The sequence below is a fragment of the Dunckerocampus dactyliophorus genome, chromosome 20, assembly GCF_027744805.1.
Source record: "Dunckerocampus dactyliophorus isolate RoL2022-P2 chromosome 20, RoL_Ddac_1.1, whole genome shotgun sequence".
NCBI lineage: Eukaryota > Metazoa > Chordata > Actinopteri > Syngnathiformes > Syngnathidae > Dunckerocampus > Dunckerocampus dactyliophorus.
The window spans coordinates 14,491,527-14,517,670 of NC_072838.1; the positions used below are offsets into that span (position 1 = coordinate 14,491,527).

Below are 26,144 nucleotides of genomic sequence, written 5' to 3' on the forward strand. Positions count from 1 at the left end.
CACTGAAGTGGTTGGTGGGCTGCCTGTTGAGAGCTTTTCCAGTGTAGAGGCAAATGATTAATACGTTTTATCTCCAAATTAGTCACAGAGGGAGCAGCACAAACATTTTACAAAACAGAACCACTTTGTCAGAGGTCAAAACATAAACAATACCTGTTTACTTGCCGTGTAGCTGTGGACATGGCTGGAGGAGCTCCAGAAAGAGCTGCTGGACGACGTGTACGCCGAGTCGGTGGAAGCCGTCCAGGATCTGATTAAACGCTTCGGCCAGCAACAGCAGACCACGCTGCAGGTCACCGTCAACGTCATCAAGGAGGGCGAGGACCTCATCCAACAGCTCAGGTAGCAAACATGAAACAATCTTACTTATGTTATTTGTCAATAAAATTAATAAATATTTTCACAAAAAAGGTTAAGGGACAACTCAAAATGTGATGTGCACTTAAAAAGAATGAATCGGAGGAGGAGAGGCGTTTGTATCACTCCATCTCTGGTGTGTTGACTCCAGCATGTATTACATAACACTGCTTTTATAAGTGCACATCTAATTGTGTGGTAGTCTCCACGTGTGTGTGTGTGTGTGTGTGTGTGTGTGTGTGTGTGTGTGTGTGTGTGTGTGTGTGCGTGCGTGTGCGCGCGCGTGTGTGTGTGGGTGTTTGTGATTATCATTCGAACACCAATCAGAGCTCTCTTTTGCCCTGGTTTGCGTTTTTGCTTAAAGTATCATGTATTATTATCCTGCATCCTTGAAGAAGTTGTGCATTGTTTTTAGGTCTTCCTTTTCCAATGCAATCATCAAGTAAAATCAATTCCTATCACATTTATAATATGGACAGAAAGACTTATAGCTGTAATGACTCATTTTGATTTAGCTACTGCATATTAGTGTGTGATCTGCATATCTTTTGTTTGACACCTCTTCTGCCTTTCTGTGTCAGGGACTCGGCCATCTCCAGCAACAAAACGCCCCACAACAGCTCCATCAACCACATTGAGAGTGTGCTGCAACAGCTGGATGAGGCTCAAGCCCAAATGGAGGAGCTCTTCCAGGAGAGGAAAATCAAACTGGAGCTTTTCCTCCAGCTCCGCATTTTCGAGAGGGACGCCATTGAGGTGAGTCTTGTTTACGTGTGTGTGTTGTTGCCGGGCTTGCCTGCAGTTAAATTTCACGTTCCTCTCCCTCAGATTATCTCTGACCTGGAGTCGTGGAACGAGGAACTGACGGGTCAGATGAATGATTTTGACACCGAGGACCTGACACTTGCCGAGCAGAGGCTGCAGCATCACGCCGACAAGGCCTTGACCATGAACAACCTCACCTTCGATGTCATCCACCAGGGACAGGAGCTGCTTCAATATGTTAATGAAGTCCAGGCATCTGGTGAGTCCCACTCCCCTTCAAATAATTCACTAAACATGCTCCTTTCTAGGAAATCTGAACACTTATTATTATTCAACAAGTTGTTTTGTCACATCCAAGCTGAGGGTTGAAGTAGGAGCTGCAGCAGAGCACATTCACCCTGTGTTGGAGTTTAGTATTGACGCTGTGGAGGTGTTTTAAGGGTCTGATTCGGTCAGTGTTTGGGATGAGAGTCGCCCACTCACAAAGCATAAAAATTCACCTGTGAGCTTGCATGTTAATAAGTTTTTCTGTGTGGCTGCACAAGAAATCGCTTACATCATATATCCACTTGATATTAATGGTGAAAATAGTCAGGATGAATGTCCAAATAACTAATGTTACGTAATCCACTGTTGTACTTGGAACACTTCATGGTATAAAAACTAGTGGAATACATTGTGGTCATCTACGACAATGCATATCTATTTCCTGACCTGTTTTGGAGTGTTTTAAAAGCTCTCCCATAGACATCCATATGTCATGTGAGGGTGTCCTTCCCCCTAGGCGTCGAGCTACTATGCGACCGAGATGTCGACATGGCGACCCGTGTTCAGGACTTGCTGGAGTTCCTCCACGAGAAGCAGCAAGAGCTGGACCTGGCAGCAGAGCAGCACCGCAGGCACCTGGAGCAGTGCGTCCAGCTCAGACACCTGCAGGCTGAGGTCAAACAGGTAAGTGGAGGATATCTCCACCTTTTGTCAGGTTTTTTGGGTTCCTCTTTTTTTCATTTCATCTTTGTTTTTGCAGGTCCTGGGTTGGATACGCAATGGTGAGTCCATGCTGAATGCGGGTCTGATCACAGCCAGCTCCCTGCAGGAAGCAGAGCAGCTTCAGAGGGAACATGAACAGTTTCAGCACGCCATTGAGGTTCGACCACAGTTGTTTCTTCAGCCATTTCCTGTTTCCATCATTGCTTACTCGTTCACTTTAGAAGAACCCTCTACTTCCCGCCTGCAGAAGACCCATCAGAGTGCTCTGCAGGTTCAGCAGAAGGCTGAGGCTCTGCTGCAGGCCAATCACTACGACATGGACCTGATCAGAGATTGTGCTGAGAGCGTGGCGTCCCACTGGCAGCAGCTCATGTTGAAGATGGAGGACAGGCTCAAGCTGGTCAATGCCTCTGTGGCCTTCTACAAGACCTCAGAACAAGTAGGACATGCATTAGATGTTGACTCTGGCCATGACATAGAGACTATGGTTGCCTCTAAGAAGAAATTCTGTGTTTCCCCTCCAGAGTGAAGCATTGATGCAGTGCATGATGCTAACAATGCACCAAAAATACAATCCAATGTTATGTTCCCTCCAGGTATGCAGTGTGTTGGAAAGCCTGGAGCAGGAGTATAAGAGGGAGGAGGACTGGTGTGGAGGTGCAGACAAACTCGGTCCCAACTGTGAAACTGATCACGTGACCCCCATGATCAGTAAACACCTGGAGCAGAAGGAGGCCTTCCTCAAGGTTTGCACCACATAATATCAGACCCCACTACATATAAGCAAAGTTCCAATGGTCATCTTCACATTTTTTTCCCAATCAGGCGTGCACTCTGGCCAGGAGAAACGCTGACGTCTTCCTCAAGTACATGCACAGGAACAGCGTCAACATGCCGGGAATGCTGAGTCACGTCAAAGCACCGGAGCAGCAAGTTAAAAGTGAGTTTGGGGACATTTCAATGGCAGCAATGTGTGTCAAGTGAGCAAAGTAAGACAAAGTTTTTGTTGTGCACAGACATCCTCAATGAGCTGCTGCAGAGAGAAAACCGTGTCCTCCACTTCTGGACCATGAGAAAGCGGCGTCTGGACCAGTGTCAGCAGTATGTGGTGTTTGAACGCAGTGCCAAACAGGTGAAAGAAGCACACGTTGGCACAACACCACATCTTCCAGTGGGGATTTTGTGATCTGATGACAACATTTGCAGGCCCTGGAGTGGATTCACGACACTGGCGAGTTTTACTTGTCCACACACACCTCCACAGGCTCGAGTATCCACCACACGCAGGAGCTGCTTAAGGAGCACGAGGACTTCCACATCACCGCCAAGGTTGGTTACACAGTCACACACTGGCGTCAGTGTGTCGCTGCGTGTGTGCACACATGCAACGCTTTTGCTTTCCGTCCAATGCAGCAAACCAAAGAGCGTGTGAAGCTGCTCATCCAGCTGGCGGACGGCTTCTGTGACAAAGGTCACAGTCATGCGGGAGAGATCAAAAAGTGGGTGACGGCCGTGGACAAACGCTACAGAGACTTCTCCCTGCGAATGGACAAATACCGCTGCAGCTTAGAGAAAGCCTTGGGTATCTCCTCGGACTCCAACAAGGCTGTACGTGTGCATATATTTCACCATTGTGATACCAACTTTTAGAAAATGAATCACTTGGCCATTTTCTCACTTTCACAGAGTAAGGATCTCCAGTTGGACATCATTCCAGCCACAGCTCCAGGGTCAGAGGTCAAGCTCAGGGATGCCGCCCATGAGCTCAATGAGGAGAAACGCAAGTCTGCACGCAGAAAGGAGTATGTGGCTAATTCTTATTTGAGCAGTTAAATGCATTGTATTGATAAATGTAAATGTAAAGCTAAGGCTACCATAGTGGATCATGGTTTAGTTCAGGGGTCGCCAACCCATTGATCTTTGGGAGTTTGCCGGTCGATCGTGCTAGCAAAAAGGTCGAGCGAGTGAGAGATGGAGCGACAGAGCGCTGCAGCGATGTGCCTTTGCACACAACAGTAATTATTGCAAGTTAATAGGGCTCAAAATTTGCCTTTGCTACTTCAAAGTTAAGGCACAAATATAACTCAATAGACGTGCGCCTCCAAAACTAAACCTTTGAGCCGCGACGACGCCAACAAGCCAAATAAGAGTTGTGGTTTACTCACAACGCCGATGCCACAAGCTCAGGGGCCATCTACGACCCGTGGCTCATTTGCCATTGCATCGCTGCAGAAACAAAATACCGGGGATCTTGGTCTCAAAAAGGTTGGTGACCACTGGTTTAGTTATTAGCTTATTGAGGAAGTGGTGCTGAGTAGTGAAGCCAGTGCAAAGGCACATACATAATGCATTTGCATGATTTAAGTGTCCTGCCTGGCCTCAGCTTTGCTTGGTCAGCACAAGAGCAGCACAAACGCCAGTCAAGCACCATCAGCTCACAAATGACTCTCACTGTAGACACAGGAAAGGAAGTGTGTGTCATTTTACGAGCCACACAAATCACCAACATGATGTCCATCATCTACGGCTGCTTTATGACCGTGTTTTATGGCCTCTGAAAGTCTTACATTAAACAAAAACTTTCATGATCCATTAGAGTAAATGGGGGGGGGGGGGGAACTTGCAGGAGATTTTGATTTAAGATTATGGGCACTCATGTGTTGTTTATGCTTTTGTTTAGGTTCATCATGGCGGAGCTGATTCAGACAGAGAAGGCCTATGTGCGCGACCTACGGGAGTGCATGGACGTACGTTTTGCTATTCTTTCCATGCATTTGTAAGGAACGCAGCTCAATATTTTTGAATTGCAGACTTACCTGTGGGAGATGACCAGTGGGGTGGAAGAGATCCCTCCAGGAATCATCAATAAGGAGCTCATCATCTTTGGGAACATGCAGGACCTTTATGAATTCCACCATAAGTGAGCATCAGAAGTTCAACTCTCACTCTCACTCTCATGTGCACAAAAAAGCAGACAAAAGAGATGTCATTGCTATTGTTATCGCTCCCCCTAGTGGTTCATTGGCTTTATGAAAGTCTAATAGTACTTACACATACGTAAGCAGACGCAAGCCGACATACTGTAGTTAGGGCTCGGTTTTATCTTTTAAGGACTTATTTATAGAGTATAAAAATGTGATGTCCTCTCTTGCATCAGCATCTTTCTCAAAGAGCTGGAGAAATACGAACAGCTGCCAGAGGATGTGGGCCATTGCTTTGTTACATGGGTATGTATCACTGTCCCCATAACTCAATACTGATCCATTATCCTCATAAAGAAGCTTCTTTCTTTCTTTCTAGGCTGATAAGTTCCAGATGTACGTGAATTACTGCAAGAACAAGCCTGACTCCACCCAGCTCATCCTGGAGCATGCTGGGAACTATTTTGATGTAAGTAAAATGTTACAAAGGTCACAATGAAACGCCGTTACGTAATATTACTATTAAATCATTTCTCTCCCTGGGGGAATTAACAGGAAATTCAGCAGAGGCACCGACTGGCCAACTCAATCTCATCCTACCTGATTAAGCCCGTGCAGAGAATCACTAAATATCAGCTTCTGCTAAAGGTAACCTAAAACCATCTCATGGCTGATGTGACAATTTTTGTGTTGCGTTGTTCAAGCTTTTGGACATTATTTTAGGAGCTGCTGACGTGCTGCGAAGAAGGCAAAGGCGAGATCAAGGACGGCCTGGAGGTGATGCTCAGTGTTCCCAAAAAAGCCAACGATGCAATGCACCTCTCCATGCTGGAAGGTGACCAACAGAGACCACAAATTCATCTGTTTATTCTCCAGGTTTTAACCCTTTAAGTGCCAAAGTCGCAAAATTGCGACAAGCAACACTGCTAAATTTAACAAGCGATGTCTGCTAATATGGTGCCTCATGTAGTTAATACTTTACATCAGGAGATGACAAACATCTGCAACTTCAATCTGAGCAACATTTGTGGGCGTTTCTATGCAAAGTTTATAAGTCTGTAGACTATGAAGCCCTTTATGTGTGCGGCGGCGCATCCGCTCGCCATGACAGTCCACACGCAGCATACTTGAGCCGGTCCTTTGCTAAACCGTGTTCAGGGTGGCAGGAGGGGACGTGGTGGGTCGTCAGAAAACCACTAATGGGGGTGGACGTGGTGGGAATGTACAAAAAAAACCACGGAAATAGGTGCATACGTGGTACTATCTGTGGGAGATTCCTCAGCAAAAATTACACTGCTGATAGATCGATATGACCCGAGAATACAATGACCTGGGCAAATGACAATATACACAGGCATCATAGATCGATACTGTACTTTATATCTATCTGTGTAATCATAGCTGTTGAGGCAGCAGTGGTGTTCAAGATCCCGCTATAAATGATGATGAGGAAGAGTATCACAAGTGGATCAGACATTTTGATGAGCTGGTATCATGGAGACGGGGATCTGACAAATTCTGAGCCTGGTGGCGCCATAATATGCAAATTAGATGAGTAAATTTACTCCCATCACAAACTTTGGGTCATACTGATGGTTTTTATAATTCACAGTATGCCTTTGTCCCTAACCATTTTCAAGCTACAAGCTTTTCAATTAGCACTGTCAAAACTGAAACACAATCTGGTGCCTAAAGGGTTCTTTTGCATGTTTGTCCTCTAGGTTTTGATGAAAACATTGAGTCGCAAGGGGAGCTGATCCTCCAGGACTCCTTCCAAGTGTGGGATCCAAAGACGCTGATCCGCAAAGGCCGAGAGCGCCACCTCTTCCTCTTTGAGATGTCCCTGGTCTTTAGCAAGGAGGTCAAGGACTCCAATGGCAGGAGCAAATACATCTACAAGAGTAAACTCTTTGTAAGTGGGGCTTAATATATATAAGTCTGTCATATTATTATATAGATAATGATTATTATCCCCCGCTCTGTGTAGACGTCAGAGTTAGGGGTGACGGAGCACGTGGAGGGAGACCCATGCAAGTTTGCACTTTGGGTGGGACGCACTCCCACGTCAGACAATAAGATTGTGCTTAAGGTAATTTGCTCCTTCTGTCCTCTTTTCCTGAAAACACTTTGGAGGTTCGACTGATGTGGCTTGGCAAACACTGTAGGAACATCAAGCCAATTTTTGGAGACAAAGTGTATATCTAGATGACCATAATCTAGAAAAAAATCAGTAAATGATAAATACTGAGCACTGTTGAAAAGCCTCCATCAGTCTAGCCGAGGTTTTCCTCCTGTCACTCTATAATGTCTGCTTTGGTTGCATGAGCAGCTTCAAGATGGGCCATCACTTCTCTGTAGTCACGATTCACACCTGAGTTGTCCTTTTTGCTCTCCCAGCCAGCCTCTGGTTTGATTCTGCTTTGTTAGCGCGCACACACGTACGGGCTTGTCTGTATATCTGGGGCTGTGTTTTCCGTGGATGTTTGTCTCCAAAGTCTCTCTGTGGGCTGACATGCTTCCGCCAACGCTGCTGACACTTTTTCAACTTCTCTCCTCCCACCATCCTGGCTGCACGCCGTTGTTTGCAAACTCAACTTTTTAATGATTTGACAACCATTTTCTCAAATCCCCTTCCTCCTATTTCCTAAGTGGCAGAAGGTTGAGATGTGTGTCAGCATTTGGAAGGGCATGAAGCTACAAATCCGACCACGTTCAGTGAATAATACATGATAATTGCTGAACTAACAGCTAACAAGCAGTCCTGTGCCCCGTGCTTTGTAAACAAACTGTGTTTCATCACTAACTACACATGTTCACATCCATTACACGCTCATAATTGGGCTACACTGTCCAGGCAGATTATTGGTGTTGTGTGCGTTTTTATCGTGACAATCCATGACAGAAAAATGTCCTTTATCTCTTCTCCAAACAAACCAGTGAAATTGTCTATCTCATATTTCAAATTTAAAGCTAAGTCAGGGATCCAAACATGGAGCGATGGTGAGTACCAAATGTCCCACAACACAGCCCTCAGCAGCTTCTCACAAGTCTGAAGCTCTGAAGCACTTCTTATAATGTGGGTTTTCACTATTTGACTAAATAGCTGCTTAATACCGTAAATGCTCTCATTCTAGAGTTATTTAACAGGCAATAATTGGAGAGAGGCTCTTATTTCCCAAATTTTAAAACTCATTATATATAAAAAACTTGAATAATGACTTGGCGTGCACGAGAAAGTGGAAAACTCTTTGATGATCATTTATTATTATTAATTATTATTATTATATAATTAAGTATATATCAAAACACAGCAACTGAACCAATGTTACAATAGCAGGAAGGAGCAAACTGCATTCATACCACTGATGAGTTCATTGTAAACAACAACACGGCAACAGCTGAGTAGCACAACCAACATTGGAAAGCGCATGCAGAGTTAGATAAAGCTGCTGTTTGCTGACCACTAGGGGTGATCTCACAAGAAAAAAAAAATGTCTCGTGGGCACTAGGCCTGGGACAATTAGCAAATTCACTAATTAATCACACTATCAATGAAAATGAACTAGATCATTTTGCCGGCCTCAATATATCGCCACGTGCATGCGTGTCCGTTTTTGTCTCTCGCCTCCAAAGAGGCAAGAAGAACGTTCACTCTGCATTGGTTTCAGCACCTTGGCACGTTTGTTCCATAGAACAACGGCATGGACACAGTGAGCCCTTTTGTCAGTCATACAGAAGAGTGCAATTAGTATTGTCATATTTTTTCGTCTCGTCTTGTGAACTGAGTGTCTCATGACACCCCTACTGACCACTCATACTTTAAATGCAGCTACCGTAAAACGCCAAGACGTTGCCTACAGCCACAACTACTGACACACTAATTAGAGGCCGTAGCTATTACTTGCTTTTGTATACCACTATAGGAGACGTTGTTTCATTGAAGAGATTTATTTGGAGCATGCACACTATTAAAATGATGTCTTGTAGGATAAAAACTGTTCTAAAGTGATGTATTTGGTCATTTTGCATGAAGCAAAAGTGAAAAGTACAGAATAATATTTTGTTTATCCAGCATAATTATCAAACGACTGGATTCCTGTGAGATAAAATGATTTCCCAGCATACTCCCAACCGATAAGAGATGCTAAGTTGGTTGCTTCAGACTTGTGGGAAGCACAAAGTGAAACAATATTTCCAAAATGTCTTGTCCAAATGGCCTTATTATTAAGCTGTGACTTTCATCTCTGGCTGCCAATGAACAGGCGTCCAACATTGAGAACAAGCAGGACTGGATCAAGCACATCAGAGAGGTGATCCAGGAGCGCACCATCCACCTGAGGGGAGCGCTGAAGGAGCCCATTCATATTCCCAAAGCCAGCACAGCCAAGCACCACAAGGGCCGCAGGTAACGTTGTCGTGAAGGAGTCATGGAAACTACGCCAAGTCCATAAATGTAACATAACATAAGATGTTAAGACTTACCAGATGAACAGAAACGGTGGTTGTGTTTTAGGGATGGAGAGGACCTTGACAGTCAAGGTGAAGGCAGCAGCCAACCAGACACAATCTCCCTTGCCTCTCGCACCTCCCAGAACACACTGGACAGTGACAAGGTAGCCATACTCATGTAGCACACACAAACTGCTCATGTTCCTGCTCTTCTATCACTCACCTCCTTCCTGCTCCACGCAGCTCTCCGGCGGCTGCGAGCTGACGGTGGTAATTCACGACTTCATGGCGAGCAACAGCAATGAGCTGACGGTGCGGCGCGGTCAGACGGTAGAGGTTCTGGAGCGCTGCCACGACAAGCCCGACTGGTGCTTGGTGAGGACCACGGACCGCTCCCCCGCCCTGGAGGGCTTGGTGCCTTGCTCCATGCTCTGCATCGCACACTCGCGGTCCTCCATGGAGATGGAGGGCATCTTCAACCACAAAGGTAGGAAAAACAGTAATAAACATTGTTCAGCGACGCGAGGGACATTTTGTGGCATTCTGGGGTTTTTTCCCCCCACTACATTTTGGCTGTGGTGAATGAATATACAGTAATCCCTCATTTATTGAGGTTAATTGGTTCCAGACCAAACTGTGATAAGTGAACTTCCGCAAAGTCGTATTTCTTAATTATAAATGGAATATTTATTTAGTTAGAGCACAGAAAACCTGTTTGAGACCTGCGAAATACAGTTTTTAACAGTACATATCAACACGTATTTGATTGCGTCTTCTGAATGCCTTTTTGTGTGTTTTAGTTCATATACCCATTTTTATGCTTAAAAATGCTCAATTTAGGCCAGATATGTGTAATAATTTGCTTAAATATGCATATTTTTGACTAACAGGCCATAGTCAATCACGGAGGAGTGCTGATTTTTTTAATTAATACAATTTTGAAAAACCGTGAGAGTGAAGCCGTGAAATTGGAAAGAGAAAGGGGCGAGGGACGACTGTAGGTCAAATTTGCCAGAGATTTGACCAGAACACTACATATCACTTATATTTCATTATAATTTGACTAATAATAGACCATCATTTACCACGGAACAGCAATTATGTATTTATTAATTTCTGGAAAACCGTGATATAGCGAGGGAGTGATAATCAAACTGCACTATTACGAGGGACGACTGTGCTGGCTCAATTTCTATTTTTATATTTGTCTACTGAATGGTGCCACTTGTTCTCCCATTCAAAGCATGCATCAAAATTCCACAGCTTTTAATGTTTTCTGCACGTGTGCTTTGCCACTGTAACAGGTGTGTGCTCATACCGTGTGTTTAAATGACAAACATGTTGATTTCTATTCCAGACACTTTGTCAGTGTGCAGCAATGACTCCATCATGCCAGGGTCCTCTGCTACACTTCAGCCTGGTCATGGAATGGGCTCCCATGCTTCACCAGGGCCAAAACGACCAGGTAGAGATACACCAACTATAAACTTTAAGAACAAGAAAATGGCATTAGATAGTAATTGTTGTACCGCTGTACGAGGCTTAAAACATGCAACGTTTTGTGTTTTTGCAGGCAACACTTTACGAAAGTGGCTCACCAGCCCCGTCCGCCGGCTCAGCAGCGGCAAGGCGGATGGCCACGTGAAGAAGCTGGCCCACAAGCACAAGAAGAACCGCGAGGTGAGGAAGAGCGGCGAGATGACCATGGGATCCCAGAAGGACTCGGACGACAGCGCCGCCACGCCCCAGGACGAGACCGTGGAGGAGGTTGGCGAGACAACGCCACATTCCTCCGAGTCCTGGTGCGAATGGGACTTTAATCGTTTGGCTGTGTTGCAGAGGGTCCGCAATGAGGGGCTGTCAAGCGGCACGTTGTCCAAGTCCAGTTCTTCGGGCATGCAGAGCTGCGGCGAGGAGGAAGGCGAGGAGGGTCCTGATGCAGTCCCCTTGCCTCCACCTATGGCCATCCAGCAGCACAGCCTGCTACAGGCCGACTCGCAGGACGATAAGGTAAAGACACAGGTGGCGCAGTCAGGGAGAAAGTCTAAACGTATTGTCATATCTTTGCATCCTCTATGCTAATTACACATCATTGCTCTTCATATTTTTAATTTGTCCAGGTTTTTGGTCTTAATCTCTGATAGTTTGTGTTGGAGCATTTTATCTTCCTGTGTTGCATCATATTCTTTCCTCTCTTGAGAAGTTTTAGGCAGCAGAGACTCTTCTTCTGACACTAATTTGTGTTTCTCTTTTTGTTTTGTTTCCTGGTTGTATTGTTTGCCATAATGTAGCATTATCTTGATTTATGTCCTGTCTTTGCTTTGTCTCAGTTTCCATACCTGTCCATCTGAAATGCCCCATCTTCCTCCCCTCTTTCTTCCCTCAGTTCGCCTTTTACCCTCCACCCCCCACCCCCCGCACTCTTCAGCTTGAAGTGATTGCTCCTTCTTGTTCTTTCTTGCTTTATTGAACAATCTACTGCATAAATTACATGAACAAATCCCTCCTTTTTTTCCTGACGTAACAGACTTTTCTCTTTCTTTCCTTTATTTTTTTGTAGTTTTTCTAAACAATCTTGATTTTCTGAGATAGAATTTCCCCGCAGTCCATCTTTTTTTTTTTCTTTTTTAAATTCCATGTTTCTTCAACAGACAAAGCCTTACTTGTGCCAAAGTGCTGCAAAGCTCTCCTTCAGCCACTTTAAATATTACTATGGCTTTTTTCTGCATGTGCTAAAAAATGAGAGGCTCTTAGTTGTCGGTGAAGCCCAAATACAACCCCCAGCACCGAGGTGGAAAAAAACCCAACAACAACAATATCCCCCTTGTTACCATCACCACTCCCTCCCTTACCCCACTCGTTCTCATCCCCTTTTTACCCTCTGTGCGTTTAATCTCATGACCCATGCGAGTAATTGGCATCTCTATAAACGCTGGCGAGGCCACAAGAGCCACACAGGCTCACCCAGAAAACCCAGCAGAGCAAGGGTGAGAGTCTACTGGAATATATTTTTATATTACATCCGCATAAAACTCCTCCATTCCCTTTTATCCATTTGAAAGACTACTCATCACCTCAATGCACAGCAAGAACACACCGCATCTTTTCTATTCTTTTTATTGCTTTTATCTCACATGACCCTTTTTTTTACCATCCCATTCTTTCAGCCACCTTTTCTAAACTTGTGCATTTCTTTCACCTTCTTTTTAACCTTTATCTGCTCTTTTTGACGCATCACATTAGCCGCATATGACAGTTACTCGCCTCACTAAAACAAATACGCTCATCTTGTAACTAATAAACAGGTTCATACCATAACATTTAGGCATTCAAATTTGCATTCCATTTAAAAATTTCTGGTTCATTTAAGTTCTCTTTGGAAAACACTTCTTAAAGAGATGAAGAAGGGCTCAAGGGTCTGTGTTCACCAATTATATTGACCTTCTATATGGTACCTTTTTGTGCAAAAATCCCCATTTACTTTGACTACCTCTGTTTTGGTGTCCAAAGTGCAGCCCGTTTTAAAGGCATGATGCCATCTCTGACGGCAGTGTCGGCTTACCTTTCCCCCTCTACCTGTGGATGCTTTGAAAGGTGCATACAAATGAGAAAAAATGTAATAACACAGTGACATCATTGCCAATATTGTTGATCATAATTCTAGTTAGACGGATGGCGTGTGCCCTTTAAAGACGTATCCAGTGTGAAGTATGCACTTTTCGACCCAAGTTGAAATAGAGCGTCTGTGTGTCTAATATCTAGCATAACGTCCTAGCATGTCTACATGGGTTGGATTTAGCCTGTGTTAAAAAAAAATACAAATAAAAAATGAAAATGGCCCCCATTACCTTAGATTGCTCAAAACGCGGCCCTCGGTGGAACAAATTTGCACATCCCTGCTGTAGAAAGGGTCCTTTCCTGTCGCTACACTATCTCATGTTGTTCCCACATTTATCAATACTAGCCCCTGGTGGACACAGGCCCTAAAGAAGACAATCCAGTGAGAACGCAAGTGGATCACATGTTTGTTTACTGTCCATCTGCAGAACTCCTCTCGTCTGTCAGTGCGCCCGTCCAGTTCAGAGACGCCCAGTGCTGCCGAGCTGGTGAGCGCCATCGAGGAGCTGGTCAAAAGCAAGATGGTAGGAAAATAACCCCAAACCTCAAGCACTCCTATGTTACGTTTACTTTTCCATCAACTATTGAATTCAAAAGTGATTGACATGGACTCTCTCAGGCTCTGGAGGACCGGCCCAGCTCGCTGTCAGTGGAACAAGGCGACAGCAGCTCTCCCTCCTTCAACCCCTCGGACAACTCCCTCCTCTCCTCATCCTCCCCCATGGAGGAGATGGACGAACGGCGGGCCAGCATCCTCAAGAAAAGACAGTAAGTCACTTGACTTTGACACCATTAACTCTTATTGATTCTCTGCTTGATAATATTTTATTTTTCTTTTACTTCAGTTACATTCTGCTAGAATTGGTGGAAACGGAGAGAGATTATGTTAAAGACCTGGGCCAGGTGGTGGAGGTGAGTGGTCCTTTTGAGCATTTTTACATGCTTTTTCTGTTTACCTAAGTGTCAGGCGTGAGTAGAAATTTCCCATTCACGATGTGATCATTTGGCCATTTGACGGCAGTGTTGGCTTACTTTTGATTGGTGGAAAAAAGCGCATCATCAATCAGAAGGTGGTGTCATGTTTCATTGCTTTCAAAGCAAATGCCTTCCTGCGTTGACAGTACACACACACACATTACCAATAAATATGAGGACAAAATGATGGTGAATATGACTTATCATAACTCTGGTTTGACTTGACCGATCTACAGCATTTAAATATTTGTGTACAGTTTGATGTCTGCACTTTCGACTCAGGTTGAAGGGAAGCATTTGTGTGGCTCGGTCATGATGCTAAACAGGCATGGACTGCCAGTACCAGTTTGTGGACACTTGAGAGTTAAAAGCATCATTTGTTCATTTCTTGTAAATAATGCTGGTGTGTCGGTGCTCAGGGTTACATGAGCCGGATGAAGGAGGAGGGCGTCCCCGATGACATGAAGGGGAAAGACAAAATCGTGTTTGGCAACATCCATCAAATCTTTGACTGGCACAAAGAGTAAGGAGCACAACAACAACAACAACACAGTGTTTTCTACTACAAGCTCACTTTCATCTCCCTTTGTGCTCAGTTTCTTCCTTGGTGAGTTGGAGAAATGTTTGGAGGACCCGGACAGATTGGGGCCGCTCTTTCTCAAACAGGTTTGTCGTGGATTAATTCCTACATGTATTTTTACCCTTGTAATCATGTTTTCCCTAACGTGCAGGAGCGGAGGTTAAACATGTATGTGGTGTATTGTCAAAACAAGCCCAAGTCTGAGCACATTGTCTCTGAGTACCTTGACACCTATTTTGAGGTAAGATAGAAAAAAAAATGTGGTGACATACATGACAGTGATCCTCCTTTTCATTCATCTTTGACCTCTGTGCAGGACCTGAAGCAGCGGCTTGGCCATAGACTGCAGATCACAGACTTGCTCATCAAGCCAGTCCAGAGGATCATGAAGTACCAACTACTGCTGAAGGTTGGTGTGCTGTGGTACACTAGGGGGCGCCAAAGCTCCATATCTAATTATGGATGCCTTAATACCCCATGGTCACATGTACTTTGTTTCAGGACTTGCTGAAACACTCTAAAAAAGCAGGGCTGGAGTCTGTGGATCTGGAGGTAAGAGAAGAGGTGCACATTTTGTAGAACATGTGAACAATCATACCAAAAAATGATTTGTGTCAATTTCTTACACAGAAAGCAGTGGAGGTCATGTGCATTGTGCCTAAAAGGTGCAACGATATGATGAATGTGGGTCGACTTCAGGGATTTGATGTAAGTACACTTTGAAAAATGATTTACTATACAGTCTTCCCTCGTTTATCAAGGGGGATAGGTTCCCAAAATAGCTCACACTAAATGCGATAGATTTTTGGTTGCCAGACCCAGCAGCACCTTTCAAAGGAGCCGGTACCGTGTGTATTTGTGGTGTACTCACCTTCTGCTTCTCTTCAGGGTAAGATCGTAGCCCTGGGCCGCCTTCTACTGCAGGACACGTTCATGGTGTCTGACGCAGAAAGCAGTGTACTTGGCCGCATGAAGGAGAGGAGAGTCTTCCTCTTTGAGCAGCTCATCATCTTCAGCGAGCCGCTGGACAAGAAGAAAGGCTTCTCCTTGCCTGGCTTCCTCTATAAGAACAGCATCAAAGTAAGGGATCCCATCACAAATCTGCCGAATCAGCCAGTCTCTGATGATCTCCTGCTGCAGGTTAGCAGTTTGGGTCTAGAAGACAACGTAGAGGGCGACCCCTGCAAGTTCATGCTAACTTCTCGCTCGACCAACGGCACAGTGGAGTCGTTCGTGCTGCACTCTTCTCACCCGGGGGTGCGTGAGGTGTGGACGCTTCAGATCAGCCAAATACTGGAGAGCCAACGCAGTTTTCTCAATGGTGAGCTGACATGAAAACATTTTCCAGAATGAGTTTGAGCTCACCATGTCGTCTTACTTATTGTAGCTCTGGCCTCACCGATAGACTACCAGAGGAATCATGTTGGAGCCAGTGGGGGGTCCAGCATGGTAGCTCCAGGCGGAGGCAGTAGTGGCTCTAACGTAACAGGAAGTTCCCAGGCTGGCGGTGCCATCCCTCCACAAGGTGGCTGCCGTCGACCATCCAGGATCCCTCAGCCCTCTCGCCTGCCACAACCCCTCCGCCAACACCCCGGGGCCGACCCCGACAGCCCCAACAAGATGTCAGGTATGACTTAATAAGTGCGATCTCTGTGGCCCATCTGTACTATCAAAGATGTGCTTGAGGTTTGAGTTGTGCTCGCTTATGATCCAGGTCCAAGCCCCCGTCCCGTTCCTCCCCCCCTGCTCCCTCCAGGGGGCAGCCCACAGGGTAAGCGCCCCAGCATCCAGACCCTAGAGGACCAAACACAGACCCCCACAAATGCAGTAGCTCCTATGGTCCGTGCCACAATTGGGCCATTGCCCTCCACTCCCGTATCCAAACAACGGCCTGGACCCGTGCCCCCTCTGGTCCCCCCCACCTTTGCCAAGGATATCCTCCCTCCTCCCCCTGCCAGCCCCAGCCAGAAGTCTGGGTCTGGATTCTGGAGCTCCATGCCAGGCTCTCCAGCGAGCCGACCCGGCTCGTTCACCTTCCCAGGGGAAGCTGGGGAGAGTCCGGTACGTCAGAACTCCAGCCAGGTCCAGACCGGCTCTGGGAACCCAAATCAAAGCCACAGGCACTCCACGCACAGCAAGGACGCTGACCGCATGAGCACCTGCTCGTCCACCAGCGAGCAGTCCATCCAGTCCACTCAGAGTAACGGGGTAAGAACAAAGACCTGCTGCTAGGTGCCTGGTGCCGATCTGACTAACACAGAGGCAGAGGGAGGCCCGGTCTGTCCCGACTCCTGCAGACAGCACTACTAATCTGTCTACTACTACGCATCATCTTTAGCTTTGACAATCTCTGAAGACTCTAGCCGCACTTTCTCCTGGGTCTCAACTCCTCAGGTGGACCAATCGTCGGGGCTGCCTCTTGATTTCCAAACTCTAACCAAGCTTTACTAACACCTCCTCCTCTTCCTAATCCTCCTGGTCGTCCTTCACCTCCCACGGTGCTTAAATGTCCTCTTAGCTGCAACTAACCTCTGACGTTTGTAGGCCTGCTTACAAACGACTCTCATCTTTGCCTGGAGTCGCCGAGCTAAAGAATTCCCTTCCCGTTCCACCTCTCTTGGTCCACTTTTTTTTCCTCAATAATGAATTCCAACGCTCTTCATGTGAATCCTTTCTAAAGCACCAAAGTGTCATTATCGCCATGCACTGAGCCCACTCATGAATGGAGTTACTGAGAAAGGTTGTGTTTGTTCCCTGTGACAGAGTGAAACTAGCAGCAGCAGTAGCGTATCCACCATGTTGGTCACCCAGGACTACATGGCAGTGAAGGAGGATGAGATCAGCGTGATGCAAGGCGAAGTGGTCCAGATCTTGGCCAGCAACCAGCAAAACATGTTCCTGGTGTTCCGGGCGGCAACCGAGCAAGGCCCCGCCGCTGAAGGCTGGATCCCCGGATTCGTCCTTGGACATACCTCCACCATTGTACCCGATTGCCCCGAGGGATCAGTGAAGTAAGGGTTGGGTTGTATGAAATGTCTTGTATGTTTATGCTTCCTATTTATTTCTTTTGTGAATAGCAACCACTGGAGTTAGTCCCTTTTCTTCCGCTACATAGCCTAATATAGTGATGATTGAGGGTGGTTAGGGTCCATCGCTGCATGTTAAGTGCAACATACGCAGATGTAAACAGCCTGCATTTTGACCCTTAAATACGCTTTGCTGCTCTGTTACGCATTTCGTTCAGTCTCTGTGCGTAGCATGACATACGCTTCCAAAAAAATCCTCAAGCTGCAGTGGCGCTAATCGTTAAGGCTGTGATTGATCAGCTTGTAACACATTATTTCCTGTGTGTATACGACCCGTTCAGAGGGTGGACAGCCCACCTCCGCAAACACCTTCTGCTTCGATTTTGGATCTACAGTCGTCCCTCGTTTATCGCGGTTACTTGGTTCAAGACCCGACTGCAATAAGTGAATTTCCGAAGTAGGATTCAATGTTAATAAACGGAATACTTTTGTAGTTAGAGCACAGAAAGCCTGACTTTCTAAATACGGGTTGTAACAATGTTAGAGCCCTCTCGACACAAAATAACTCTCCAGTAGTCCCTTTTACACACTATTATTTTTTGTTTACATCACATTGCTCAGGCTACAGTATCACTGCAGGGACATAAGATATGCTGCTAGCATAGCAAGCTAACTAGTTAGCCTCTCCAATTTACTTACTCTAAAGAAGGACAAAGTAGCCAAAAACTTACCACTTCCACACGGGATGAGAGGAAAACCTTTTTTTTTTTTTTCTCCACTCGATCTCAGCCACAGCAAGTTGGCTCGGCTCTGCTGGCCCAGTAGCCAGTCTCCATGCAGCGTGAAAGGTAATGTAATCTGATGTCATGTCTCTTGACATTACTGATGCCTAGTGAACACAATACTACATATAACTTCCATCCATCCATCCATTTTCTATACCACTTCTCCTCATTAGGGTTGCAGGGGCATGTTGGAGCCTATCCCAGCTGACTTCGGGCTGCCTTTCAATGTTTCTGGACTAATAATATGCCATAGTCAACCACGAAACAGCGATCACTTATTTATTTTTTGAAAAAACGCAATATAGTGAGGGAGCGATATTTGAACCGTAACGATTGTACTGACTGTAGTCACGCATCTATTAGTTCCGGTTGCAAAAATAGTCCCGTTCTCTCTTTAGTTAGTTCGCTAGCGACCAGAAGCTAACCAGCTCAGACTATGTCCACACAAACAAGGATATTTTAAAAAATACGCCAATCACATGTGTAATGGCGTGTACATTAGCTTTAAAGTCAGCGCTGACTTACAGTACATGAAGCCCTGGAAGCATTATGAATGTTACAGGTACTGATAGCGCACTGCATTTTGCCGTATTTCTTACATATACTGTACACTCCAGATGGTAAGTGTAAGTATGGAAGTGTGTGCATTGAAACACAGGTCATGTCTTAGTTAAATGCCTCACTTCAAATAAACACCTCAGGCTTGAATGACTTTTACTGTGAAGTCCTATTCCACCATGTGCTCCATACCCGTGATGATATTTAAATGTGTTGGATCGTTCTGACAACTTTTCTAAACCAATGTATTTACTGGCCAGTTACAGATATATGCTGGTACTCGTACAGTATTCACTTATAATATAATATGAAAAGCTATATATTAGCTAAGCTATTTAGTTTATGCTACATATTCAGTATACCTTTCTCACGTTCCCCTCTTCTGCCCCAGTAGGAAGTCTTCTTCCTGGCACACAACTCTGCGCATCCGAAAGAAATCCGAGAAAAAGGACAAAGAGGCCAAGAAAGACACAAAGCTGGAAAACGGTTACAGGAAGTCCAGAGACACCGGTAAAGTTTCTGTAAAGGTGAGTTGATGTCAGGAAACGACTGATTTCAATGTGTCCTCTGACACTCTTCCATCTTCCTTTCCAGCTTCTAAATCCAAATTACATCTACGATGGTGAGTGTTTAGTAGCTACAAGCTAATAACACTCTCGCCGCCGGTCTTCTAAAAACCTTCACTTGCACCCACTTTCAGTTCCGCCCGAGTTCCTTGTCCCTCTTTGCGACGTCACGTGTGACAACAGAGAGAGCATCACCTTGAGGTGTAAGGTGTGTGGTCGACCCCGTGCCACTGTCACCTGGAGGGGACCCAACCAGAGCAACCTCACTAACAACGGCCGCTTCTCTATCACCTATAGGTACAACATCATCACAGTCTTCTGTACACAACACACGTGGTTATTTACGATCATATACTATGACATATAACTGTGTGTGTGTGTGTGTGTGTGTGTGTGTGTGTGTGTGTGTGTGTGTGTATACAGTCAAACTTGTCTATAGCGGCCACTAGAGGGAGTCTGCAAAAGTGGCCGCTATAGACAGGTGGCCTCTATAGACAGGTTGGCGTCCAGTTTGAATGTTGACCAGTAGAGGAAAAAAAAGAAAAAAAAGGGGGGGGGGAATTAATAATAATGTTGACCAGTAGAGGGTGCTGCGGACTGCGGATAAAAGTTGTACAACACTACTAGGCTTGTTATTATCATGGTTCATGGTTTTAATCCTGAACATGCATGAGTCAAACAGTAGCACATCACATAGTACAATTCACAATTTTGCATGTCCAAAAAGGAGTAGGAAGAAGCAAAGCTTATTTAATCCTACCCCTCATCAGTTCCAAGACATTTATTCACCTCTTATTCTTCCAAGTGTACTTTGTAGGTCTACATGACAATGTAGTACAATCATAGCCAAGGTTTTTACTTACTAAAAGGAAGCTAGAGGCTTAATAATAACTGATAGAATATATCCACGACCCACAGAACAAAGCTGTGCTAGTAATGTCTTACGCTTGTTTTTTATATTTTACTTTTTATACGGCAGTGTCATTACAGCTTTAGTTCATCAGGAAGTGACGGGAAGTGACGGTGGGCGTCCCGAGCAGGAGAGCTAGGCTCAGTGCTAGCTGTGAGTTTGGAGAGAGTTGTGAAGTGTGTTTATGTTGGCGTGGATGTAAATCCTGCAGTGTTCTCCGCTGTTAATAAAGCCATTAAAGTGCATCGGTGACGTGAGTTTCTCCTTCCCCACAACAAGCGGCATTACAGTATTGACCAGTGCACACCAGGAAATAAACTGTGTCACTTCTTACAGGCATTGGCTGGACAGCTATGTAGTGGGGCTTGTTTAACCTTTGCCTTGTGGGCAAGCAGGAAGGAGAGACGATGTTGAGAGATGTGTGTGTGTTCTGAGCTGCTGTCTGGTGGCCGCGTTCAATAAATAAAGTTGGCAGAAGCAACAGGAGAAGTTTCCTTCTTTGCTTCGGAGCTGAATAACACTGACAAGTTAACAGACTAGTAGCGAACGGAAAAGAAGACTGCTTTTTTTGTGTCGAATACAGAAGATGACTTTGATGGATTTGTGGATGAGGATTGATGAAAAATAATGTGAGTACATTCTAAAATACTTCAATTAAGTACAACCGAACTCAGTTTTGCTCTCGCTGCCGCATGCATGCTGGCGTATGTTTTTTTTTTTTTTTTTATTGTAGCGTCGCTGGGAGCACGTCCTGTTCCCAGCCTACTTTGCGGTAATGTTTTGGTGCAAATGCTCTTAAAGTTACATGTTTGACCAGGAAATAGCAAGCTCAAAAGAAGACGGCTTTTTTATGTGGAACAACTGACAGTTTGTGTGGCTCTTGTGAATGATTGTGACTGAGCTAGGACTCAGTAATCAAAGTCTACACACGACGCCTTCATTGATTGAAAAACAAAACTTTTTCGTGCATGAAGCTTCTACTTGAGTTGGTAATTTGGCCGCTATATGCAGTCAGATATTGACCAAGGGAGACAAAATGGGTGGCCGCTGGCCGCGTTGGACAGGTGACTGCTATACACAGGGTCTATAACATGTAAATTTGCTGCGGGGGATTTTTCAGTGGCTGCTATAGGCAGGTGGCTGTTCTATAAAGGTGGCTGCTAAGACAGGTTTGACTGTATATATATATATATATATATATATATATATATATAAAACATTGTGAAATTTTTACTTTGTTTATGTTTTTCTTGTAGAATTAGGACTACATTTTTGCAAAATTGCTTTTTTTCTCTCCAATACTTGACACTTTCTTATAAAATTGAGACTTTTGTCTCATCAAATTAGGACTTAATTGTTGTTAAATTGCTGATGTTTTTTGATTGGATGCAAACATGTCTCCAAACTTTTTACAGGCACTGTATGTGCACCTATTATGTACACATGCAGTATACTGTATGCAGTATATAAACATCATGTTTGCATTTCAGCGATACTGGCGAGGCAACCCTGCGGATCATTGGCGTGTCGTTGGATGATGACGGCGTTTACACGTGCATCGCCACCAACGAGCTCGGCAGCGTCACGTCGTCAGCCAGCCTCAGAGTGCTTGGTGGGTGCAAAGACACACAAGTGGTGACACACGTGTTGCGCTGCTATTACCTGATGTGATGTCAAACTGTGTGTGCGTGTGCGTCTTTCAGCTGTATCTGTTGACGGCACGCGAGTGAGCTGGAAAGACAACTTTGACTCTCACTTCAGCGAGGTGCTTGAACTGGGCAGGTAACACGCAATCTTTTTTTTCCCCCCCATGCTTTTATTTGACACGGATGACCACTACACACTTACCTCTCATGTCCACCAGGGGGCGATTCTCTGTCGTCAAGCGCTGTGACCACCTTGCCACCAAGCGAACAGTCGCTGTCAAACAGGTGAACAAGAAGTTGATGCGGCGGGACCGGGTCACGCAGGAAGTCAACCTGCTTCAAAGGCTCCAGCATCCCAACATTATCAGCCTGGTGGACACGTACGAAACCCCCAGCAGCTTTGTCCTGGTCCTGGAGATGTGCGTACACACACATACACACATACACATACAGTATATACAGTACATCAAAAGAATCCTCCATGGTATGAATGCTTATTTTTGTTAATGTGTCAGGGCTGACCAAGGCCGTCTGCTGGACTACATCATCAGGTGGGGCAATCTGACAGAGGAGAAGGTGGCTGGCTACCTGCGTGACCTTTTAGATGCTTTACACTACTTGCACAACAGCAGAATAGTACATCTGGACATCAAGGTAGGACTTGAACTCCAATGTCTGCTACACACAAATAATAGAATACATTCAAACACAGCAAATACCTTGCATAAATACATTTACAAAAATTCAGTACTTTAAAAATAAGGTTTTTCTTTTCAGAGAGCTGAGAACATAATTGAGAAATTTATTAAATTAATATATATATATACACACACACACACACACACAGTCGGCCCTCATTTACCATGGTTAATTAGTTCTAGACCCGACTGCGATGAGTGAATTTCCGCGAAGTAGATTCAATATTAATAAATGTAATATTTTCATAGTTGTGGCATAGTAGACACAATAAGGAGTGAATAAGCCATTGAAACTTTACTTAACCTAATACTCCTGCTCGTGTGTGTGGCACTAAATGTGTTCGCTAAGGGACCCTGGTGGCAGGCGGACAGATGTGTAGGGGACAGGAAGTGACATCGGAGGTTGAGAGTTGGATTACGGCTCCAACATTAGCCGGTGTTATTTTAATCACAAAACAAGGAACATCATAAATGGAGGACCATTGTGAAAATGAGTGTAGAAGGATTAACTGTTTACTTTTTCCTGTCATCAGCCTGAGAACCTGCTGGTGGCTCACAGCTCCATCGGCCAGCCGTCAGTCAAACTTGCAGACCTGGGTGACGCCGTGCAGCTCAACAGCACCCCCTACGTGCACCCCTTGCTGGGCAGCCCCGAGTTCGCGTCCCCGGAGCTGGTGTTGGGCGATCCCGTGTCTCTGACGTCAGATGTGTGGAGTGCGGGCGTGGTGGCCTACGTGCTGCTGAGCGGTGCCTCGCCCTTCCTGGACGAGAGCGCCGAGGAGACGTGCCTGAACATCTGTCGCCAGGACTTCAGCTTCCCCAGGGATTACTTCCACGGCGTCAGCCAGGCGGCACGGGACTTTGTGTGCCTGCTCCTGAGGACAGACCCCGCCAGGAGGCCTCCGTCTGGGCTCTGCTTACAGGAGGTGTGGCTGCAGGCGGCCGACGTCCGCTCCACGGCCGAATGCTGCCTGGACACCTCTCGTCTCGTCTCCTTCATAGACCGCAGGAAACACCAGACGGACGCGCGGCCCATTGGAGGAGTGCGCAGCTTCACCCAGAGCCGCCTGCAGCACCGGGTCTGAATCCACAGCAGAAGGAACTTGGACAAAATGTTGGCAGCGGCTTCCTCGGGATGCAAAGAAAGTAGAAGGCTGAGCTCATCCTCACTGACAAAATGTCCTGTCATCCTTCATGGAGGCCCTCGTCTACTGCTGCTTGCTGCTTTACACTCACATTTTGTACTTAAGACAATACAAATGTACAAAAAAAGAAATATATATATATATAAACATATATATATATATAATAGTATAAGTAATTTATTTTCCTTAGCAAGGGTTCAAGGCGACCTGTGCACAGATTGAGAGCTTTTCAGGAGAACGTGACAGCTGTGAGAGAAGCTTTTGCTTTGCTCTTTTACACTCCCAACTTTCTTACATTTATAGAAAGCGTAAAAGAACGCTCCACATGTCGCATATGGAGACATGAACGCGTTCTTTTTCCTAGAACAAAAGCTGTGTATGCGCGCGTGCGTGTGTGTGTGCGTGTGTGTGTGTGTGTGTGTGTGTGTGTGTGTGTGTGGCGCTGATATGTCCAAGCCTTACCTTGTAAATAGACTTCTACTGCCTTGGTGGGCCTGACTTTAGAGGTCTGCACCTGTGGAGGAAAAGAAGCAAAGTGTAAATGCACTCGTGGTACGTTGTGTTTCATGTGCAATGTTGCAGCTTTAACGTTTTATGCAACTATTTATGAAGACATCCGTCGTCGTGTGTCATAAAACTAATGTAGAGGAAGGTGTGTACTTGGTACTGCTAGTACTGCTGGTAGTTTTTCTGTTCACCGGCTACAATCATTACGATCAAAAATATGTTTTATTTGTACTGTACGTCCGTGTACCAAAGTTGCTAGCGTTTTGGAACTTTACAAAAACAAAAAAAAATATTTTATTGTTCTTAAGTTTCACAGTTGCTATGTGAAATGATTGTTTACACGAGTCAAAAAAGCGATGTTAAAAAGAACAAAATGTGCTTTTTATTTTCCAAACTGCAGCGTTGAAGTTTAATTTTGTACATCATTTTGTTAAAAACAGTGTGTACAGATGCTTTTTGTTGCCAAACTCAGCATTGTTTAACAAACCACCGCCCTTTGCATTAAGCTGAAAAAGTGTAACATTTTATTTATTTTTTGGTGTGCTGAGGCCATTCAAAAAAAACAAAAAAACTGGATACCTCAGTTTGGGGTTTTTTGTTACGTGGTCATATTTCACTTGTTTGCTATTTTAATTTTGTACCTTTTTTGCATGTATATTTTTTGTATAGATCATATTTCTCCTGTAAATATTCTCATTTGCATCAGTTATTTGAAGATTAAACATATTGGACACATGAGCCCACTTATATCTTTTAACATGACTTCAGTCCAAATTTTTTTTTTGTATTAATGCAATTTTATTGAGCCTTTGTCTTGCCTTGTTAAAAATGACGTACTTTAACAAGCATGCTGTGAGAAATAAAAGGTAGTTAAAGAACATTTCAGATGACAGGCAATTGCAATTGAGCAATATTGTACATGTAGTCATATTTCATTCATGTGTTATACAAGAACAATTTGAAATGAGATGGTTAAAACGCCCCTCAGATCGTTTACAGTACGAGAAAGACCTACATTTTCAAAAGTCAACTTGGCATGCGTCTTTTTATTTAGTCATATTTAGTTTTTCCAAATAGGATATCATAGAATGAAGTCTTAATTCTTCCAATCTGAGTCCATTTCAGTACATTTTTGAGAGGAGAAAAGGCAATTTTATGACAAATTGTGTGTTTTTTTTTAAGAAAAACATCTAAAATTGTAACAGATAAAAAACAAGCAATTTTGCTAAAATCAAGTCCTACTTTGACCATAATTAAGTTATGCACATATTTTACACAAGATCTGTATATATATAATACATATATATATAAACACATGTATACACATACTGTACATACACACATATACTGTATATATATATATATATACATACATACACACGCATACTCTATATATACACACACACATATATATACATATACGCACATTAATTCACATATATAATAAATATATACACACATATAAAGTACATATATATATATACATATATAAACACATATACAGTATACACATACTGTATGTATATATATATATATACATACATATATACACATTTATATAGATATATGTACACACACATGGTGGGCCAAAATTAGAGTTCCAGTTACTTCATTGCTAAGGTCAAACAGATAATGAATACCAAATAAT

At 44.5% G+C, this 26,144-nt stretch overlaps 1 protein-coding gene across 7 annotated transcripts in view; it reads left to right on the top strand.

Annotated features, from left to right (window-relative positions):
• LOC129172937 (triple functional domain protein) overlaps positions 1-25,234 on the top strand; it is a 51,839-nt gene extending 26,605 nt beyond the window's left edge. The window contains exons 15-63 of one of the 7 annotated variants that reach the window (XM_054763224.1): positions 173-342; positions 939-1,113; positions 1,186-1,381; positions 1,907-2,073; positions 2,150-2,269; positions 2,360-2,551; positions 2,709-2,858; positions 2,938-3,052; positions 3,129-3,244; positions 3,319-3,441; positions 3,526-3,720; positions 3,799-3,914; positions 4,793-4,859; positions 4,923-5,032; positions 5,270-5,339; positions 5,413-5,502; positions 5,589-5,681; positions 5,757-5,868; positions 6,755-6,945; positions 7,021-7,122; positions 8,004-8,033; positions 9,296-9,438; positions 9,547-9,646; positions 9,726-9,969; positions 10,840-10,947; positions 11,056-11,249; positions 11,322-11,492; positions 13,529-13,624; positions 13,720-13,868; positions 13,946-14,012; positions 14,495-14,598; positions 14,672-14,741; positions 14,807-14,896; positions 14,972-15,064; positions 15,157-15,207; positions 15,286-15,363; positions 15,544-15,735; positions 15,796-15,976; positions 16,043-16,282; positions 16,370-16,863; positions 17,419-17,666; positions 19,416-19,551; positions 19,619-19,646; positions 19,725-19,887; positions 21,991-22,112; positions 22,204-22,282; positions 22,365-22,565; positions 22,662-22,800; positions 23,378-25,234. In XM_054763224.1, the coding sequence (XP_054619199.1) occupies positions 173-342; positions 939-1,113; positions 1,186-1,381; positions 1,907-2,073; positions 2,150-2,269; positions 2,360-2,551; positions 2,709-2,858; positions 2,938-3,052; positions 3,129-3,244; positions 3,319-3,441; positions 3,526-3,720; positions 3,799-3,914; positions 4,793-4,859; positions 4,923-5,032; positions 5,270-5,339; positions 5,413-5,502; positions 5,589-5,681; positions 5,757-5,868; positions 6,755-6,945; positions 7,021-7,122; positions 8,004-8,033; positions 9,296-9,438; positions 9,547-9,646; positions 9,726-9,969; positions 10,840-10,947; positions 11,056-11,249; positions 11,322-11,492; positions 13,529-13,624; positions 13,720-13,868; positions 13,946-14,012; positions 14,495-14,598; positions 14,672-14,741; positions 14,807-14,896; positions 14,972-15,064; positions 15,157-15,207; positions 15,286-15,363; positions 15,544-15,735; positions 15,796-15,976; positions 16,043-16,282; positions 16,370-16,863; positions 17,419-17,666; positions 19,416-19,551; positions 19,619-19,646; positions 19,725-19,887; positions 21,991-22,112; positions 22,204-22,282; positions 22,365-22,565; positions 22,662-22,800; positions 23,378-23,929 (7,233 nt within the window). In that variant the 3' untranslated portion in view covers positions 23,930-25,234. Of the gene's footprint in view, positions 1-172; positions 343-938; positions 1,114-1,185; positions 1,382-1,906; positions 2,074-2,149; positions 2,552-2,708; positions 2,859-2,937; positions 3,053-3,128; positions 3,245-3,318; positions 3,442-3,525; positions 3,721-3,798; positions 3,915-4,792; positions 4,860-4,922; positions 5,033-5,269; positions 5,340-5,412; positions 5,503-5,588; positions 5,682-5,756; positions 5,869-6,754; positions 6,946-7,020; positions 7,123-8,003; positions 8,034-9,295; positions 9,439-9,546; positions 9,647-9,725; positions 9,970-10,839; positions 10,948-11,055; positions 11,250-11,321; positions 11,493-13,528; positions 13,625-13,719; positions 13,869-13,945; positions 14,013-14,494; positions 14,599-14,671; positions 14,742-14,806; positions 14,897-14,971; positions 15,065-15,156; positions 15,208-15,285; positions 15,364-15,543; positions 15,736-15,795; positions 15,977-16,042; positions 16,283-16,369; positions 16,864-17,418; positions 17,667-19,415; positions 19,552-19,618; positions 19,647-19,724; positions 19,888-21,990; positions 22,113-22,203; positions 22,283-22,364; positions 22,566-22,661; positions 22,801-23,377 lie in introns of those variants that run through there. The other 6 variants (XM_054763227.1, XM_054763223.1, XM_054763222.1 and 3 more) reach the window with 6 other exon arrangements.
• The last annotated feature ends 910 nt before the right edge of the window (positions 25,235-26,144 follow it).